We start from the raw sequence: 21,405 nt of genomic DNA on the forward strand, positions 1-21,405 counted from the left end.
AAAAAAGCCCAGGACCAGATGGATTCACAGCAGAATTCTATAAGACCTTTAAACAAGAACTAATACCCATACTCCTCAAGCTCTTCCGAGAAATAGAGAAGGAGGGAGCTATCCCAAACTCATTCTACGAAGCCAATATCACACTCATCCCCAAACCAGGCAAAGACCCAACCAAAAAGGAGAATTACAGGCCAATTTCCTTGATGAACACAGATGCAAAGATCCTTAACAAGATTCTAGCTAACAGAATCCAGAAACACATAAAAAAATAATACACCAAATGAATGTTGTCAAAAACTGACCAAAAACAATTGCTACAGAAGCATAGGCAATATTAACTACTTAATTTTCATAAGTTGAAAGCTTGTGAAATGTTTAATCTTCTAGATTTTTTTATAAAGATCAACAATTTAAGATTACATCATATTTGTAAAGCCACAGTGGTGGGAAGACAAATTTCCCATTTCCAATTTGAATTTTCAAGTTAAAATGTTATGTTTGGCAAGAAATACAGTTATTTACTTTGTGTGAAATAGCAAGCTCACTTCATTTGTTCTAGAGAAAATGTCAGACTAATAACTATGAGTTTTTCTTTCAGGTGAAAATAGTATAAAATGAAAGAGTGACTAATTTAGCTTTGCAAGTCAAATATTTGCACAAGCCTATTTGCTCAAGACACCTGCCATATTTTGGTACAAAGCAGAATTGCCTTAGGAGTTCTTTCTACTTCTCACGGGATTTTTTAAAGATATGTACTCAAAAGTCCACATTTAATAAAATCAATGTGTACAGTTTCACCAAGCATGGTCTATAAAAAATGTAATACTTGTCTTTAAAAAAATGTAATTCTGGTCTTTAAAAAAAAATGCAAGTGCAGAGCAGTGCTGTTGTCATAGCCTGGGTCTGGACTTAATCACCTGCAGTTTTATCCATCATGGATTTCCCACCATCAGCTGCTCTTCTAGAACACAACCTTTCCTGTGATTTTCAGGGACATCTAGTTTCATTAAATGTCCTTGCTTTGAAAAAGATAACTTCTGCCTCCATATATCTAGAAAATAATGCATGCCCATATTTCACCCTAGAGATGAACTGCTTTTATTAGTATATGAAATGTTTGAGAAGTCCTAAAGAGAAAACAAAACTATTAAATTTGTGTAACATAAAGCTGTCTATAGAATGTTTTAGATAAGCTGGGTGTTATGGCTCACACCTGTTATCCTAGCTGCACAGGAGGCTGAGATCTGAGGATTACAGTTCAAAGCTAGCCTGGGCAGAAAATTCCCCATAAGACTCTTATCTCCGGGCTGGGAAGGTGGCTCAGTGGTAGAGTGCTTGCCTTGCATGCCTGAGGCCCTGGGTTCGATTCCTCAGCACCACAGAAGCAAAAAGAAAAAACGCGGAAGTGGCGCTGTGACTCGTGGTAGAGCGCGAGCCTTGAGCTGAAGAGCTGAGGGACAGCAGCCAGGCCCAGAGTTCAGGCCCCAAGACAGGACCCCCCTCCCCCCAAAAAAGACTCTTATCTCCAATTAACCACCAGAAAACCAGAAGTAGCTGTGGCTCAAGTGGTAGAATGTTTGCCTTGAGCTGAAGAGCGGAGGGACAGCACCCAGGTCCAGAGTTCAAGGAAAAGGAAAAAAGAAAAAAGAATGTTTTCAATTTTTAGATAGATTTTTCAAAGCACACAATTGAGAAAACAATATAATAACTAGAAGTTTTCATTTTAAAAAATTTCAACCTGCTTCAACAAAAGAACCCCTCAATTTTTTTGACTTTGTTTTTTTTTGGGGGGGTGGGGAGGCTGTTTCTGAAAATTGACCTCAGGGCCTCATTGTTGCACAGGGCTGTTTTGCTCATGGTTGGCCCTCTACTCCTTCAGCCATACACCTGTCCAGATTTTCTGCTGTTTAATAGGAGAATGGAGTCTCTTGAATGTTCTCCCTGGCCTGGCTTTGAACTAAGATCTTCAGCCTTCGAGTTCCTGAGTAGCTATGATTATAGGCATGGGCCACTGTCATCTGGCTGATTTGCATTTTCCTTTCATTAAATGATTACTATAGCTGCCGATTATTCACATGCCATATGATTTAACAGCCATATGTGAAGAAGAGGGGAAAAAAACAGTCAAAATGACTGTGTGGCCACTTTGGTGGAGCTATGAAACAAATGAAAAGGGGCAAATGACTATTTGGATAAAACTAATTAACAAGAACACCTAAAAAAATACCTCACTGAAAATATTAGAACAAAAGACCTCAATAAAAACTAACACAAGCAAAAACACTACAATTTTAAAAAGAACAATGGTTAGAAAATTCAGATTCACCTTGCATGACACTATTTGACATCCTTGAGTAGAAAAAGCTAATCCCATGCCTGAAACTGTTTTGCAAATGGAGTACAAGCCTAGCAGAATGTAAACCTCAACAGGACTAACTTGGGAAGGCCAGATATACATGGATTGCAATCTCAAAACAAACAAACAAGAAGAAGAACAAAACTGAAGATAGTAGAAGATGGAAAGACCTCTCGGACTCACATATTGCTAAAATAATATTCTGAAATTGACTTTAGTACTGAAAGCAATCTAAAGACTTGGTACAATCCCAAAACAATCATAAAGATATTCTTCACAGATACAGAAAAAAAATCTTAATGCATATCTAAGCACAAAAGACCAATAGCCAAATAGCCAAACTAATTCTGAGCAAAATGAAGGTAGCATAATTCCTGACTTCAGATTATACTACCAAACCATCATAATAAAAACAGAATGGTACTGGCAGAAAAATGGACACACAGGACAATGGAAGAGAATAAAGGACACAGAAATAAGTATACATTACTACTGTTATTTTCTTCTCAACAAAAGCAAACATTAGAGAAAAGATAAATAATGCTGGGGAAACTAGAGATACGCTGAGAGAAAACTAAAATGAGGCCCCTGACTCACTCCCACCTTGTACATAAATGAATTCAAAATAGGTTCAAGACTTCAGTATGAGATAAAACTTTAAACAGAACTCTAGTAGCTCAGGAAGTTAAGAGCAAGAACTGACAAATGGGACTGCAGCACATTATGCAAGAGACTGAAACTAGACCCCTCTTATCCTGCACAAAAATCAACTCAAAATATATCAGAGATCTCAATGTAAGACATGAAACCCTGAAATGACTATAGATAAAGCTCCAGAATATATGAGTAGGTAATTATTTTCTGGATAAGACTGTAATTACCCAGAAAATAAGAGCTAGAACGGGCAAATGTCACTTTACTCATGATATCTCAACCCTTACCCCGAGTTTGCCTGTGTGTGCCCCTTGTCCTCTATATAACCTGGTCCTCTGTTGGCAGACCAAATCCAAGTGTTCGATTCACTTGACATATTTTACATGAGAAACTGCCAATTCAGGATTGTCATTTACATATCAATCTCTTCAATATCACAAAAACATGCAGAACTTGATCATTTCAATGGATTAATTTACCAACCTAAAGGTCAAAATTCAGGTCCTGATTTATCCTAATAAGGATATTGTGGTGAATATAAACATATCTCCATAAGTTCTTACTTAACAAAGTGCAACTTAGTTTGGGACATAAACCAAAACTTAGCCACACATTTCGGTAACAGAGGAGTTTCAAGTCTTACCAAAGACCAAGTTTCACCCAGTAATAGGCAAGCTACTCATCACCTCATCCGCAAATAAAGCAAACATTCATCTCACCTGTGTACATGAGATAAAAGAAAAAAAAATCCAACTAAAAACCGAATTAAAAAGTATACATAGGGCTGGGAAGGTGGCTCAGTGGTAGAGCGCTTGCCTTGCATACATGAGGCCCTGGGTTCGATTCCCCAGCACCACATAAGCAAAAAGAAAAAAATCCAGAAGTGGCGCTATGGCTCAAGTGGTAGAGCGCTAGCCTTGAGCTGAAGAGCTGAGGGACAGCGCCCAGGCCCAGAGTTCAGGCCCCATGACTAGACTAAAAAAAAAAAAAGATAAAAAAAAAAAGTATACATAGACACTTCAACTGAGCAACAAACATAAAAAAAAAGTTCACCATCACTAGCCATCAGAGGAATGTAAGCCAAAATCACAATGATATACTCACTCCAATTAGAATATTTATCAGAAAAATAATAAATACTGGAAAGGATGTAGAAAAACAAAATTCTGTAGACTGTGACTAGGAACGTAAATTAGTACAACAGTATGATATGCCTTTAAAAAGTTTTAAAGTCAGGTGTTTTCTTTCTCAGGATTGTTCTGGTTGTTCAGGATCCTGTGGTTCAATGCCTTGAGCCTGTACGTAAGTGCTCTACTACTGAGCTACAGCCCCACCACTTATTTCTACGAGGAATCTCCATATGAATTGGCCTCTCTTTCTGAACATATCATGCCCTTTTAATTACTGTAGTTCTGCAATATGTTTTTAGATCTTTAAATGGGATGTTTCTAGCTTTCCACCCCCCTCAAGATTGTTTTGATTGTCCAGGGCCCTTTGTGGTTCCATACAAATTTTAGGATTAGCTTTTATATCTGTAAAAAAAAAAAAAAAGTCATGAAGACTTTTAACAGGGATCTATAAATAGCTATGAGTAGTTATAGACATTTTGACAATCCTTATTCCTCTAATCTATTCTGGGTCATTTAGCATTATTTTTGTCTTTAATTTCTTTCAGCAGTGTTTTGTTCAAAAAACAAATCTTGAGCTTTCTTAGTTTTCCCTCAAGTATTTGATTCTTTTGCTATTACTATCAATAAAATTATTTTGCTAGTTTTCAGATAGTTATTAGTGCATAGATGCATGACTGATCTGCCAGTTATTCAGTGGAGTCTTGTGGGTTTTTACATGTAAGATAATGTCATCAGCAAGCAAAATCATTTTCTTTCTTCCATTCTGATCTGATGGCTTTTATTTCTTAATCTTCTACTTGTTTTGTCTAGAACTTTCATATATGATGAAAGTAGTGCTGAGAGTGGACATCCTCACAACACAGTTTTTCATCACTGAGTACTAGGCATATGGCCTTATTTTGTTAAGGCAAACTATGATTTTAAACAAAGTGAAATCAGAACCACCACAGATACTAAGTCTTATCAATTAAGTTTATAGAAGAATAAGAAAAACATTACATAGACCAGGCTGAATGCTAAGCCAAGGAACCTACCAGGCTTCTCTAATTCTTCCTCTCTCATTCCCTGGTTTTGTAAGGTTATATAAAGACAATAAGACAAGAGACATGGAGATGCTATCATCGTATGGTTCCTGTATTCTTTAACAAATATATCTATTCCACTAAGGCTAACCCTTGATTCCAAGGGGTATATCTAATCTGCACTGAATACAGATAAAACAAGATCTAATATTCATATAACAGAAGATGAACTTTTTTTTCCTGTCAGTCATGGGGATTGAACTCTGGGCCTGGGCACTATCCCTCAGCAATTCAGCTCAAAGCTAGCTCTCTACCTCTGGTTTTCTGGTGGTTTATTGGAGATAAAGAGTCTCCAGACTTTGCTGTCTGGGCTGGCTTTGAACCCCAATCCTCAGATCTCAGCCTCCTTAGTAGTTAGGATTACAGGTGTGAGCCACCAGTGCCCGCTAGAACAGGAACATTTTATATACATATCCAAAATTAACTTTTTAACATTAAAATTAACTTAACATTGCTATACTGAATTAGTAGCTATACAGATTGTTAGCGTTATCAAAACCAACATGCTAAAATAAACACTTTTGGTGCCTCTGCTTTCAATCATATTGTCTGTAATATATGCTTCTTCTCTAATTAAAAAGAAAGTCAATGCTTTCGTATAATACACTTAGGGAGCAATTAAAACTACCATGATTATAGCCTTCCATTTCCAGTCTAATTATGGGCATATTTTTTTAAAAGAATATAAAGATCACTAGAGGAAAATTATGTTGAAATTCCCAAGGGTTAATCATTCAGTCTATACTATATTTTAAAATACAATTTTGAAATTTAATTGAGTTTTTTGGTAGTTCCAAATAATTAAAGCCCATATCATACCATCCTGGTAATTAGCAAAGAACATTGGAATTTTTTCATAAATTTCATCTTTTTACCTGGGAATATACAGATCTGTACATAGTATTAAATATGAGAGAAGACTGAAAGGAAAAAGAAAATGAGAAGAAAGAGAATAGAGTAAAATTAGTTTATTTGAAGTATTTAGATAGTAGAAAGTCGACTCAACAGAGATTCAGAAGCTTGACAAAGAAAAAGTTAACAGTAAATAAAGATGACATTGACTATAGTTATGTACCTTTAATGGCTGGATACACATTCTAAGAATTATGCTCTTAGTTATCATGTACCCCTGCAAAGTCAGATGGCCACAACATAACCAGGCAACAAAATCCTTTTGTACCAACATCATACAGTTAGCTCGGCATTGACCAAAGTGCACCACAGCACATTACTATACTCTATACTCAGTTCTTTCTCGGTTCTTTTAGTAAAAATGAATGGTCCTCATAAACCCAAGAAGGTAAACACTGCTGTTTTGGCTTTTGTTTGGGTGAGTTGTTCTTGGCAGTACTGTGGTGTGAACTCAGCCTTCCTGCTCACTGAACAGGTGCTATTAACAGTTAAGCCACATGTCCAAACCTTTTTCTGTTCATAATTTTTGAGAAGCAGTCTTGCTTTCTGCACAGGCACACACTTGGGCACCAACACCTGGGAGCCAGCCACCTATGTTAGGCTTCCTGATAGCTTAGATAACAGGCACATACTACCACAACAAGCTCGTGATTGAGGTCTTGCAAACTTTTCTTTCTGGGCTGATCTTGAACTGTAATCCCCCAAATCTTAGCCTTCCAGAGCTTGCATTACATTAACATTTTAATTATTCCTTCCTTTAATTCCAATTATCAGTTATCTATGAAATGCAATCTCTCAAACTATGCATTAAATTTTGGGGGGGGGGGCTCCAGTCGTGGGGCCTGAACTCTGGGCCTGGGCGCTGTCCCTCAGCTCTTCAGCTCAAGGTTAGCGCTATACCACTTTGAGCCACAGCACCACTTCCAGCTTTTTTCTTTTTGCTTATGTGATGCTGAAGAGCATGCAAGGCAAGCTCTCTACCACTGAGTCACCTTTCCAGCCCTGCATTAAATATTTTTTAAAGAAAATGAGTGTAGGGGCTGGGAAGGTGGCTCAGTGGTAGAGCACTTGCCTTGCATGCATGAGGCCCTGGGTTCGATTCCCCAGCACCACATAAGCAAAAAGAAAAAAAGCCGGAAGTGGCACTGTGGCTCAAGTGGTAGAGCGCTAGCCTTGAGCTGAAGAGTTGAGGGACAGCGCCCAGGCCCAGAGTTCAGGCCCCACGACCGGACCCCCCCCCAAAAAAAAGAAAATGAGTGTAGTTCAGTGTTTGTAAAGCCCTTGCTTAGTATGCATGAAGTTGTATCACCAAGCACAACACACACACACACACACACACACACTTTCTCTAAAGAAAGTGAAATAAGTAGAAATTAATGTACTAACTTATATTAAATTCCAAATATAGTTTTCTGCTTTATAAAGGTAGAAAAAGAAGCTGGGTACTGGTGGCTCACACCTGTAATCCTAGCTACTCAGGAGGCTGAGATCTGAGGATTGTGTTTTGAAGCCAGCCCTGGCTGAAAAATCCCCATGAGACTCCTATCTCCAATTAACCACCAGAAAAACAGAGGAGCTGTGGCTCAAAGTGGTAGAGCACTAGTCTTGAGCAAAAAAGCTCAGGTACAGCACCCAGGCCCTGAGTTTGAGCCCCAAGACTGGCAAAAAAAAAAAACCCAAAAAACAACAACAACAAAAAACCCCAAGTATCTTGGGACAAAAGACTGATAAATGAGAGGCTTTAGAATATATAGGCTTTAAAAAGCACCCACATATTTCTGGGAATCCCAAAGGTCATTCTCATAGCTACAGGTTCTCAATTGCTTACCAACACCTTTGAGAAACAATGTTTTTGTTTTTGTTTTTTTTTGGGGGGCGGGGTCCAGTCATGAGGCCTGAACTCTGGGCCTTGGTGCTGTCCCTCAGCTCTTCAGCTCAAGGCTAGCACTCTACCACTTGAGCCACAGCACCACTTCCGGCATTTTTCTTTTTGCTTATGTGGTGCTGAGGAATCGAACCCAGGGCCTCATGTATGAAGGCAAGCGCTCTACCACTGAGCCACCTTCTCAGCCCGTTTGTTTATTTTTGAGTCTTAGGGCTTGAACTCTAAGCCTGGGCGATGTCCTAGAGCATCAAGTCAAGAGCTTTGCCTCTTGAGCCACAGCTCAAGTGGTGAGCACTACTTCCAGATTTTTCTGATTAGTTTATTATAGATAAGAGTCTCATGGACTTTCCTGCCTGGGCTGGCTTTGAACCCTAATCCTCAGATCTCAGCCTCCTGAGTAGCGAGGATTACAGGTGAGCCACCAGTGCCTGCCATAGAAACAATGTTTTTAAAGTACTTTGGCCATATTTGCCCCTCCTTTACCCTCTCCTTTCACCCTCCCCGGTCCAGTTGGTTCCTCACCCTCAGAGTCTCCTGTTTTATTAACCAAACTTAGACAAATATACATGTGTACACGTACATGAACACACACACACACACACACACACTTGTATATACTGGTACTCAGGCTTGAACTCGGGTCCTTAGCTATTTTGTTCATAGCTTGCTTTCTATCTCTTAAGACACACCTCCAGTTTAGCATTTTGCTGGCTATTGGAGGTGGAATTTTACAGACTTTCTTCTCCCACTGCCTTTGAATACTTATCTTCAGATCACAACCTCCTGAGTTGCTAGAAGTATAGGTTTGAACTGGCATGTGGCTTTTTTTTGGGGGGAGGGGGGTGTCCGGTCGTGGGTGCTGTCCCTCAGCTCTTCAGCTCAAGGCTAGCACTCTACCACTTGAGCCACAGCGCCACTTCCGGCTTTTTTCTTTTTTCTTATGTGGTGCTGAGGAATCGAACCCAGGGCCTCATGCATGTAAGGCAAGAGCTCTACAACTGAGCCACCTTCCCAGCCCCTGGCATCTGGCTCTTTTACTTGAAAATATTTATATTATGCCCAAATGGAACAAAACTGAAAATATGTGTGATTTTTGTTTGCACACCTGAATTTGGTAAGACATTCAAAATAATATTAAATACAGGCATTGATCTGACAAATTTTGTTTTATATAACATAAATGGAGACAAAAAGATTGTACATGTTAAAGTATTTGAGATTAAATGTCCAAAAAAATGTCTAAGTAGAGAACTATAAGAAATACTAACTTACAAGTATTCTCCATTAAGAAGAATTTGCCTTGAAGTCTGCTATCTTGGCATCTTGGCTTTTTGTTAATCACAAAAACATAGTTCCCAAAAGATTATAGGGAATACTGAGAAAAATTTTCCAACTAGAACCATATTGCAAAATGTACATTTCCCAGAAAAAGTGACAAAGTATTAGACAGAAACTCCTAAAGGGAAAGTATATTAATGTATCCCAAGAATAATTATTTTTTGTAATGCTCATATAGTAAGTTGTTTCGCCCAAAAGGATGCAGATAAAACCAGGTCCAGTGGCTCATACCTATAATCCTAGTTACTCAGAAGGCTGAGATCTGAGCATCAAGGTTTAGGCAGACAAATCTGTGAGACTCATCTTCAATTAACCAGCAAAAAAACAAGAAAAGGATACATGAGCAAGAAAGCTGAATGAGAGCTGTAGGCCCCGAGTTCAAGACATGGACATGTGTGCATATGCAAATACACACATACACAAGCACACATAAAAAAGAACACAGATTTTCATATTTGACAATTTTAACTATCATCATAGAGAATTATAGTTCTAGGAATATAATAAACCCAATTAATAAGTTTATCATTATAAATAAGTAAACATTAATAAATACACATTTCAAATGTGCTTCTTTTGTTCCCAATAGTACACTTCTAACCCAATCATGTATTTGGAGACTATTTATCTTACAAGACTTGAAACAACAGAAATCAAAGGCTTTATTTGTTAGAGTAAATACATTTAAAATATTCTTGTGTGTGTGTGCTGTTCCTGTGCTGTCCCTGAGCTTTTTGTTCAAGGCTACTGCTCTACCACTTGAGCTACAGCTCTACTGGCATTTTTGGTGGTTAAGTGCAAGAGTTTCACAGACTTTCCTGCCTGGGCTGGCTTCTAACCACAATCCTCAGATCTCAGCCTCCTGACTAGGATTTACCAATGTGAGCCATGGGATCGGGCCACATTTAAAATATTTTAAATTGCAACAACATTCTTATTAGATGTTATAAACATGAAAACTGCTGGTTAGAATATTCAAGGTCAAGTAACTTTTCAGATTAATGTTGAAATAAAATTTTCTAAATTTTACTCAATGAAGTTTTTCCAGACAAGGATCTTATGCCATCCAGTGGAAGTTTTAGAAATTACACAAGTATTAAAAACTATATCTGGCTAGTGTGAATAATTTGAAGTCAAATCTCATTGTAAATTACAGTAAAGTAAGTAACTAGTAAAAAGTAAATAAGGAACACAGATAAAACTGTAAGAGCTATACTTGGAAGTACTAACCAGTAAATATATTGTCCTTTGGTAGGCACAATTCAAAGTATGTGCTATGAACCTAGAACAGCTAGCCAAGCTATTCTATGCCATCTACTACAGTTCTTAGCCTGGGAATGGTAGTATACAAAGTATATGAATTATTTTAACTTTGTAAGATAATTGTTAAGCACACTATAGACCTGTTCATCCACGACAAGAGTAAAGAGTCACTGCTTCAAAATGTAGAAACCTTAGGTACTGAAACATACTTCTGAAACATACTTCTGAAATATTTAATGGAAAATAAACCACACTGTATTTTTTATTTCTGTTCAAATCAAACATAAATCCTTAAGCATTTTACAGCTAAGAAAATGAAGCACACTTCACTTTAGAAATGTTTCTAGTGCTTTAGGAATAAAGAAAACAAACTCATGTAAACACAAATAGGGACTTCCCTTGGGAATTAAGCTAATTAAACCTAAACACAGTAAGAAGAATCTGAAATCTCTCAGGCCCAGAAAAAAATGGAATAGGCAGGCTAACCTATGAATAGGTATAATAACAATTTCAACAGAAAGAATGTAGTTAGCATAAAAACAAAGGACTAAGGGAAAACTTGCTACTGTGTGGTCAGCTGTCCAGGAACAGCAAAAGAAGCTGTAACACCCAAGCAAATGATCCCTAGAGAGATGCTGTGAGGGCTGATGGGAACTATCTCATGCCCACCTGCTTTTCCTCATTTTGACTTCATGTTTATCAAGCAACCTTCAAAATGCTAATTCAGTCTCAAAGAAAACCTAACAGAGGCCCACAATCCTTTTTTGGAATTTTCACAGTCAGAGATGTTCTGAAAACAAAACCTTTTAGAACTTACCTTATCCTGGTATAAATGGACATGAAGTCTATTTGTTTCACTTAGTGTTAATAATTCCTTTTTCTTTTCTGAAGATATACGAATATATTTGATTATAGGTACTATCCTAGGTCCTACTGGAGTACTCTTAATTAAAATTGACTACAGAATCCTTATTACTGAAATAATAATTTAATTACAACCTGGGCACCAGTGGCTCACACCTGTAATCCTCGCTACTCAGGAGGCTGAGATCTGTGGATCGCGGTTCAAAGCCAGCCCAGGCAGGAACATCCCTGAGACTCTTATTTCCAGTAAAGCACTAGAAAACCGGAAGTGGCACTGTGGCTCAAGCGGTAGAGTGCTCCCCTTGAGCTGAAGAGCACAGGGACAGTGCCCAAGCCCAGATTTCAAGCCCCACAACCAACAAAAAAAAAAGAAAAGAATAATTACAAAATTAAACTGTGATCTTCTTACAGCTCTAGAAATCATAGTTGCATAAAGTGCACTAAGATGTTAGGAACATCCTGAAATTATATAAAGGTATATATGTTTCCAAACTTTATCACTGTTATTTTTAAGTAGTTGTACAAAAGGGTTACAATTCCATAAGTCAGGTTATTAAGTACAATGCTTCTTGGTCAGTGTCACCCCTTCCTTCATTCTCTTCTATTTTTCTCCTCCCATTCCTACCCTCAAGTTACATAGTTCATTTATTACATAATGTACATTGAATACAATGACTTCATTTGCTCACCCTTCTTCCCTCCAAAACTTTTTAAAATAAAATTTTATTATTATTGTTATTATTACTATGTTTAAAGTATTAGACAGAGGGGGTTACCATTTCACAATTCAGGAAATGCATATATTTTTCTCTTTTGGAGAATGTCACCCCTTCCTTTGCTTTCCCCTAGTTTCCCTTTCTCATCCCTGCCAACAAGTTACACAGATCATTTTCCACACAGTTTATATGAATATCATGATTACATTATTTCACCCTTAGTTCCTCCCTTTCTGTGTCCCCCACTTTTACCCTGCCTTAAAAGCAGAAAAAGCAAAAAAAGGAACATACACAAACACCATCACCACCACCAAGAGCAACATAACATAACCATTTTTGCATTTCCTGGAATTATTTCAATAAATAGTATTTTAAATGTTCAGTGGAGTTACGCCTTTGGATTCCTCCCCTACTGGTATCCTCCTCTGCTCTGACTGTATGTGGATGCCTCATCGTGTGTACATTATCATGTCAGGTTATATTTTGGAGCTAGCTTCCACATATGAGAAAACAAATAATGTTGGTCTCCTTGAGCTTGGCTGACCTCACTTAATATGATTTGTTTTAGAACTATTCATTTCCCTGCAAATGATATAATCTTATTCTTTCTAGTGAACAAGTAAAATTCCACTGTGCATATATACCACATATTTTGATTCACTTGGCTACTTACTGTAGGACATCTGGGCTGTTGCCATAATTTGGCTATTGTAAATAGTGCAGCTATGAATATGTAAGTACAAATGTCTGTCCCGTGTCCTGACTTGTAATATTCTGGGTAGTTGCCTAAAAGTGGCATGGCTGGGTCATAAGGAAGTACTATGCTTAGTTTTTTAGGCACATTTAAACCACCTGCCAGAGCGGGTGTACTAGATTATGTTCCCATCAACAGTGTAATAGGATTCCTTTTCTCCCACCTCCTCACTAGCATTTGTTGTTCAGATTCACAAAGTTGGCCAATCTTACTGGGGAGAGATGAAATCTTAAAGCTGTTTTGATTTGCATTTTCCCTAAAGGGGTCTTTTGCTTTCTTGGCTAATTCCTAATTTTATTTTATTTTTTGGTTGGTCATAGGACTTGAACTCTGGCCTGGACACTGTGCCTCAGTTTTTCAGCTCAAGGCTAGTACATACCACTTGAGCCACAGCGCCACTTCTGGCTTTTTCTGCTTATGTGGTGCTGAGGAATTGAACCCAGGGCCTCATGCATGCAAGGCAAGCACTTTACCATTGAGCCACCTTCCCAGCCCCCTAAATATTTCTTTAAATAAGTTTTTTATTGTGAAAACCTAAATATTTTTGAGGCTACTGCAAATGGCATTATATTCCAAGCTTTTTTTAAACTGAAGTAATAGGAATATGTACTTATTAGTAAATACCTTATTACTGAATTCTGAGGCACATCTGAGAAAGAAGCGAATATAAATATTCTAACTTCTGAGGAAAAGAGCCTTCTTTGCCAGCTCTCTTCCAGACAAGGAGCAAACTGACATTCTGGCTTACAGGTAATGCTATATAAATGTGATTAGCATTGAACTTGATTGAAGAATCAGATTACTTCTGGGAATGTTTATAGTGATAAACCTCCACTTTATAGTGATAAAGTCATTATCTCTAGTTTGTAGTGACAAAGTCTAGTTCAGATTACAGGATTGACTGGCTTTGTAACTCCAATTTCTTTCCTAAGCCCATGGATTTCATTGAAACAAAGAAAAACAGTAACAAGTACTTCATATTACAAAGAAGCACTATTTCATTCTCTTGGATCCCTTTTTAAGACTATTAATGACCTCGTGTGCTTGAGTTAAAAAAAGATATATGACATATCACCATTCTATAACTATGATCATTAAATAAATTTCCATGCAAAGGCTACAGAATAAACAACATAACTGAATGGTACCCAAATGACCTGCTCATAATGCTAGATAAATCCCACACATAAATAATCCATGTAATAAACAGAAGTAATTCATTCCTTTTCTCCCACAATCTAAATACAAACTACAAATCAGGATATTCAAAAACCAATAATTAGGTAAAGAGAGGTGTACAATTATAAAACTAGCAAAATACTCATCTAAACGCTAATTACGCTAAAGAAACTTCAAACATGCATGGCATGTAACTTAATTATATACTTCATCTGATGATTAATTTTAAAGTCATAAATAAGAAATGGATGTTATAAGCCGGGCATTGGTAACTCATGCCTATAATCGTAGCTACTCAGGAAGCTGAGATCTGAGGATTGGGGTTCAAAGCCAGCGCGAGCAGGAAAGTCCATGAGACTATTATCCCCAATAAGAAAAAGCCAGAAATGGTTTTTTGGCTCAAGTAGTAGAGTGCTAGCCTTGAGCACAGAGAAGCTCAGGGACAGAGCCCAGGCCCTGAGTTCAAGTCCCAAGGAAGGGGGGAAAAAAAGGATGTTACAAACAGGTGGCTACATGAACTCTGAAGCCTTGCTTCCTCTTAAAAACAAATGCAGTAAACATCAAAGCTAAATACCACATTATCACATTATGATAGATCTAAAAAAAATCAAGAAATACAAAAGTATGTGCCTTTGCAAAAATGACTTTTTTAAGAGAAAATTTCCAGTATTATACTACTACTTCACTCTGTTAACTCCTAAAGGCTAGTGTTTTTGACTACCGTCTCCTAAATGTCAGTGTTCTAACTCTGACCACCCATTCTGGGCACCTGGAGCCACACCTTTCCCTTACTAACTACAGATAATAAATTCTAAATATCTACAGCCACAGTCTGTCTTCTGAATGTCTAGTGACAACTCAACCTTTGCAATGAAAGTTTTAATATGTACCCAACAGGCTCTCTCTGCTCTTTTCTAGCTTTATCAGCTCTTTCCTTCTCTTCTCTTTCCCAGCTCTCTTCTCTTTCCTAGCTCTCTCTTTCCCAGGCCTTTCCCCACCGCATGGAGGGCCAAGATGGCCTCGTGCCAGCCAGAACGATGAATAAACCTACCCTTTACCTGAATACCACATGCATGGTGCTGTTCTTACTCGGCTACCTCTTTTTAAAAACCTAATATAAATGGTGCCGTGACTCGGATAAAGGGCTTAAAGTCAGGATAGGTGGGATTCCTCTCTGTTTTTTTTTTCCTCTTTTTGCTTTTTTGTTTGTTCTTCCCTTTTTGCTCTGAGGAATACCCACAGTTCTGAAGGCCTTTTGCGAACTGGTCTGTCTGCTGCAGACACAGTGCATCGATACCATTATTGGCTTTCACATCCACGTCCACACCACTTCTCTACTCTGGTGAGTGAAACTACCCTCTATGGCTCTCTGTTGCTCAGTCTCTGTCCAGACATGGCGCCACGCCAGAGAGCTCCTACGGCCTTTCTGTAAGGACGCTTTCCGAGGACGCTTGGTTTTGGGGGCTTGGCCATTTCTCTCTAGAGGGCTCTGGGGGAAGTCGGGACGCCGCTTCTGCCTGGTCAGCTCTCCTTCACTCACCAGACTGACTCTCCTACACATTTAATGGGGTGCTGCGAATCACACCTGAACCGTGAAACCCCTTTGAAATGCTCCTGCGCTCCCTGGAAAGCCAGCCTAATTTTATGCCATTCTCAGATGTGCACAGTTTTTGCTACTGCAATGGTAAATGGTTAGAAGTCTGTTTAATTTCAGGCTCTCTTTGCTCTCTGCCATTCATGTCCAACTTTCTACCCTTTTTTCTACAACCTTTTGGCTTGTGCCTTGAAGAGTGCGACGCAAGCTGGGTCCCGGGGACCCCCCTCTAGGTTCCCTCTCAAAGGCTAGCCAATGTAGGCTTGATCTATTTGTTCAGGGTTTCTTTGCATTTTTTCAGAAATTCGCCATCTTGGCCACATGGTGGGTTAAGGGTTTGGCCCCATCTGACCCTTAACCTTCCACCAAGCTTACTACTCCCTCCATCCATCTATTCTAAGGTGCCTTGCTAACAAGTTGCTCTTTTCACAGGCCCTGGTAACTGAGGCCCAACTATCTGATGTGCTTTGTTAGCAAAGACGTCTAAACATTGTTGTCAAAATTTTAGGTTTTCAGTTTTGTTTTTTTTGTTTTGTGTTATGTATTCAGGTACTGACTACGTGACTCTAAAATATTGGGCCTATCTGTGCTAAAATTCTCATCACATCTAACAAGTTTTGTCATTTCAGAATATTTGTTGGTCAATTCTTGATAAGAACCAGGTAAACTCTACTTATTCTATTTGATCTCCTTGTTGCTTTAATTGGAAATAATAAAGGGCTTTTGTGGCAAAGATTGCAGTTCAAAGCCAACTCGGGCTGAAAAATCCCTAAGACTCCATCTCCCAACTAACCTGCAAAGAGCCAGGCTGGAAGTGTGGCACTTTTCTCTAACCAGCAAACACTGCAAGTAGTACTATAACTCAAAGTGGTTCAGTGCTAGCCTTGAGCAGAAGTGCTCAGGGACAATGCCCAGGCCTTGAGTTCAAACCTCCTTGAATACCAACTGGGACAAGCCATCCCAGCAACGAGCACCTAGACTCAGCCAGTCTGGGGAACAAGGGATCATGGAAAGGAGTAAGAGGAGATGATGTCACATCAGCTACTTTGTGCTTGCCCTTTCAAAATTAACCAGAGCTGGGAGGTCAATAGAAGTAAGAAGCCTGCCCATCCAATGCCTATACCTGTCTACCTATTAACTGAACAGGAATTTATATTCTTGCCTTTGTCACCTCTACCTAGTCGCCAGATGTCAGAAGTAGCTAGGGACATTTCTACCAACATTTTCAGCCCCAAGTCCTTCCTCTTGCCATTTATTTGCTCTCTAGTATTTTTTTCCAGCCCCTCAATGCTCATGAGACTTCTCCAGACTTCATCCAAGGACTCATGTTACCAAGGGACAGCTGCTGCTCACTGCCTTCTCTGGGAGGGGACCAACTTCCAGCCTTTTACCCCTATTGTTGACGCCCCTTGTCAGCAGAGTTGCCAGAGAGAATCCGCGCCCTATTTTATGATTATTAAAAGGCTGGAATGTAAGGTCCGCTCCTGGATGGCGAGCAGACTCCACCCTCCTCTCAGCAAAGTCTCCACCCAGTACCTGCGTTACCTAGGCACCTGGGACATCTGCATCCGCTGAGGTCACATCTGCATTTGTGGCCACACCTTTCTCCACCCATACCTTAGATAAGGCCTAGCCCAGGCCCTGACGCCCTCTCTGCTCTTTTCTAGCTTTCTCAGCTCTTTTCTTCTCTTCTCTTTCCCAGCTCTCTCTTTCCCAGGCCTTTCCCCACCGCATGGAGGACCAAGATAGCCTGGTGCCAGCTGGAATGATGAATAAACCTACCGCTTACCTGAAAAAAAAAATGTACCAAACAGAATTTACTTCCCACCTATTTCTCCTATGTACCTATTCTGGTTATTGGTACCATATTCTAAAACCTGGAAGTAATCTCTTCTATTTTCCCCCTTTCTAATCCTTTATCAATCACCAAGTCCCATTCTATTTTAAAGGGAAAAACTCATGACTTTATCTCCACTTTCAATGTTTTTGTTTTGGTTCAACTGTACATATTTGAGATTACTCTATCCTCTAATAGTTCTCCCTTATCTCCAATCTGGCTCTTTCTTCAATCATTCCTCAATAACACTTTCTAGAATACGGTTTGAAATATGTCCACTACTGCTTACAAATCTTTTGATGAGTCAAAACAAAACCTTAAAAAATATTTAGCAGAGTATCTTTTCCTGCCATCTCTTTAACTTTAACTCTTTCAATTTTTTCATATAAGACACTAACTTCCAAACATATTATTGCAGTTCTTAGAAAAGTCATACTGTTTCTTACCTCAATGCTAGGCCTAGGTTATTCTCTTTCTAGAAAACAATTTTCTTGACCTAGCAACAGGGTCAAGCTCAGTTATTCTTCCTCCATTCCTCCTTGCTTCCACAGCTTATTGTCTATTCTACTCTATTAAACCTGGAACCGTATGAAAATAAAATATATTTACTACTTATTTTGAGTCCCACAATGCCTACCACATTACCTGGCAATATTAAGTGACCAATACTTTTTATAGACTGCTAAGACTTTTCCTTTTTTTTCCCTAGAGATAAAATTCCCATTTATAAACTTCCAGAGACATAGAGCAAGACAATATTTAGGAAAGCATGATAGGAACCAAGTGATATAAATAAATATATATGAAAAGTGATAACTAAACATGTGGCTCTCTTCAAAGCAGCTGAGAGCTCAGTGCTGTTTGTACATGTTTTAGTTGCTGTTTAATCTTTTAATATTTATTCTTAGGTCCTAAAAAAAAACCCAAAGTGGTAAGCACAGAGACAAATCAAAAGCATTATATAAATCATCTATTTTTCAAAACTGAGTTTAGTCACAACTGGAAAAATGCCATGGATCCCAATCTATCCAACCCAATCTGACTTCTCACAGTTGCCTCCTAAGATTTGGGAGTAAGTTTATATTGGGCATTTTATTATCCTGTTATCATTCTCATGAACAGATTCCCAGCATCACATGCTGAGCTTGTATTTTATTCTGTTACAGCAAGAAATTTTATAATTTCAAAGTTTACCCTCTATGCATTACCTCCTGTATTCTTTTTATTCAGTGTTACTCATACCCAATTTGTCCATTGGTAGAAAACAAATTAATAAATCTACTCCAGTCCATAATTAGCTTTACAAGACAAGAAAGATTCCTAGTGACAAAACTGCATAGACTAGGGGAAAAACAAGTCGTTTAAATAAGGATACAGGTGGACCTGTTGCAACAATGAGAAGTACAAGATGTCATGTCAAAAACAAACTTTACAACTTGGGGGGGGAGGGTTGGATGGGGGGGGAGGGAGGATGGGAAGGGAAGGGTAAACAAAGGAGGAGGCTACAATGCTTGATAAGAAATGTACTCACTATCTTGCCCATGTAATTGTAACCTCTGTACAGTATTTTCACAATAAAAAACTGCATAGACTAGTTAAAACTCCAATGGTGTTACTCTTGATAACCCACTCGAACCATAAGCTAGTAATATTCAGATAACATGCCAGCTTTATGGTCAACATATAATTCCAAGCCATATCTGGTAGTATGAAATACAATATAATCTAACATTAGATGTTTTTAAGAATATGTTGAAGGGTGTCCCTCTCCAGTGATAAAACTGACCCAGCCAAGTTTTTATTCTCTCTAAGTCATTAGCATTTCTCTACCTCTACTCTTTGGGAAAGATCACCAACATTTCTTTATTTTCTTTTTTTTTTCCCGGCCGTGAGGCTTGACCTCTGGGCGTGGACACTGTTTCTCAGCTCTTCAGCTAAAGGCTAGCACTATACCAGTTGAGCCACAGCTCCACTTCTGGCTTTTTCTGCTTATGAGGTGCTGAGGAATCCAACCCAGGGCCTCATGCGTGCAAGGCAAGCACTCTACCACTGAACCACCTTCCCAGACCTCCCTAAGACCCCCTTTTTTTTTTTTTTTTGGTCAGTCATGGGATTTGAACTCTGGGCCTGTGCACTGTCCCTTAGCTCTTCAGCTCAAGAATAGTGCTCTACCACTTGAGCCATTGCACCACTTCCGTTTTTCTGAGTGGTTTATTGGACATCAGAGTCTCACAGACTTTCCTGGTTGGGCTGGCTTTGAACCTGGATCCTCAGATCTCAGTCTCCTGAGTATCTAGGATTATAGGTGTGAGCCACAGGCACCTGGCTCCCAAGACTTTTTAAAGAAGCAGGTCTGAAGTTATCACTAAGTATCATTATTCCAACAATACTGTGAAATATGTGAAATTTATGTAATTGCCTAATCTCAATTAAAAAGAAAAGTGAGAAGGGATGGTTTAGGAGCCATGGGTGACAATGTGGTCAGACACCTTGTATTCATATACTGTTTTGTAGAATGGGAACTTCTTTGTACAACTACTTAAAAGATAATAATTTAGAAAATGTTAAAAACAAAAAAAAGAAAGAAAGAAAAGAAGCAGGTCTGGTCATCTCTGTAATCATCATCAACTACTACAACCAACAACATCCTCCTATCTATGGAGTCACTTCTCACTGGGATCACGGGTACATGCCAACCCTGGTCTGGAACCCTGATCTTCCCAATCTCTGCCTCCAGAGTAAGCCAGCTACTCCAGCCTTTACAACACCTGAAAATACTCTAATCTGGACTCCATTCATCTCTTGAAATTTACCAATCAGATTTCCCATGCCCTAGAATTTTTCTTCCTAACCCTCCACTCAAAAATTTAAGTGTAAAGTATCCAATCCCTAATGTTCCTGCCTGTTTAAAATTTAGTCCAAAAGTGCAGGGGATAAAACAAAATAACCATGACTCCTGAGCCTAGAGAAACACCTTTTACCAGGGATTTCCTCCCTCGTTCACGTAAGTCAACAGTCTTCTTATGTTAGCTTATTCCTGTATCTGTGAAATGAGGAAGTTTTACGAAAGTCCTAAGATTTAAAAACCAAAAGCCATGGAAACAAAGCTAAGTCTGGAAACCTAAGTTGAGAGAAAGCAACAGAGTGAACAGAGGAGCCGTTAATTTGGGGATCTAGTTAATTTGGGGGGCCTCCGGGCATCCGCAGGATGGCGAGGAAGCGACTGGATCTGCACCCGCCAAGGAAGGAACCCAGGGGCGGGGGAGAAAGAACAGTGCGTGTAGGGCGGGTGGGGATGTCCTTTTTAAAGTGTAGTTTCAAGAGCCGGAATGGACCAGACTGCTTCGTTCCAACAAACAGGCGGCGGCGGGAGCTCCGAGAGGGCCGGAGACAGCCCCGAGCCCCCCCAGGACTGCAGCAAAGAAGAGGGGGCGCCACTTGCCTCCCATTCCTGCATGAAACGCCTGGCCTCGTCGGCACCAACGGTCTTATGCCTCCTAAATTCATCCTTCACATACTGGTCACCCAGGGCTTTGAGGTCCGGGGGAAGAGCCCGGTGCAGCTGCAAGATGCGTCTATACAAGGACCGGACGCGTAACACATGCTGCCCCGGCATGGCGCCTGGAGCACGCGCACTCGCGCCTGGGACAGCCCACTGCGCCTGCGCAAAGGGTCAGCCCCTCGCCGGCGTTCCACTGAGAAGTCGCCGAAGGGTGAACCGGAAGACGGAAAGAAAAAGGGCTGGTGACCTTCATCCGGTTTGGTCCGTCCTCCAATCAGGTCCTTCCGGAAACCCGAACTTTGCTTCGGATGGAAATCCGACGGGTCCTTTTCTGGTGCA

At 39.5% G+C, this 21,405-nt stretch overlaps 1 protein-coding gene across 1 annotated transcript in view; it reads right to left on the reverse strand.

Annotated features, from left to right (window-relative positions):
* Positions 1-21,204, reverse strand: part of Sdhaf3 (succinate dehydrogenase complex assembly factor 3) — a 31,636-nt gene extending 10,432 nt beyond the window's left edge. Inside the window, exon 1 of the mRNA XM_013035861.1 lies at positions 21,007-21,204. Within this exon, the coding sequence (XP_012891315.1) occupies positions 21,007-21,180 (174 nt within the window). The 5' untranslated portion in view covers positions 21,181-21,204. The remainder of the gene's footprint in view (positions 1-21,006) is intronic.
* Between the last annotated feature and the right edge of the window lie 201 nt (positions 21,205-21,405).

The sequence above is a fragment of the Dipodomys ordii genome, unplaced genomic scaffold (assembly GCF_000151885.1).
Source record: "Dipodomys ordii isolate 6190 unplaced genomic scaffold, Dord_2.0 Scaffold227, whole genome shotgun sequence".
In the NCBI taxonomy this organism is placed as follows: Eukaryota; Metazoa; Chordata; class Mammalia; order Rodentia; family Heteromyidae; genus Dipodomys; species Dipodomys ordii.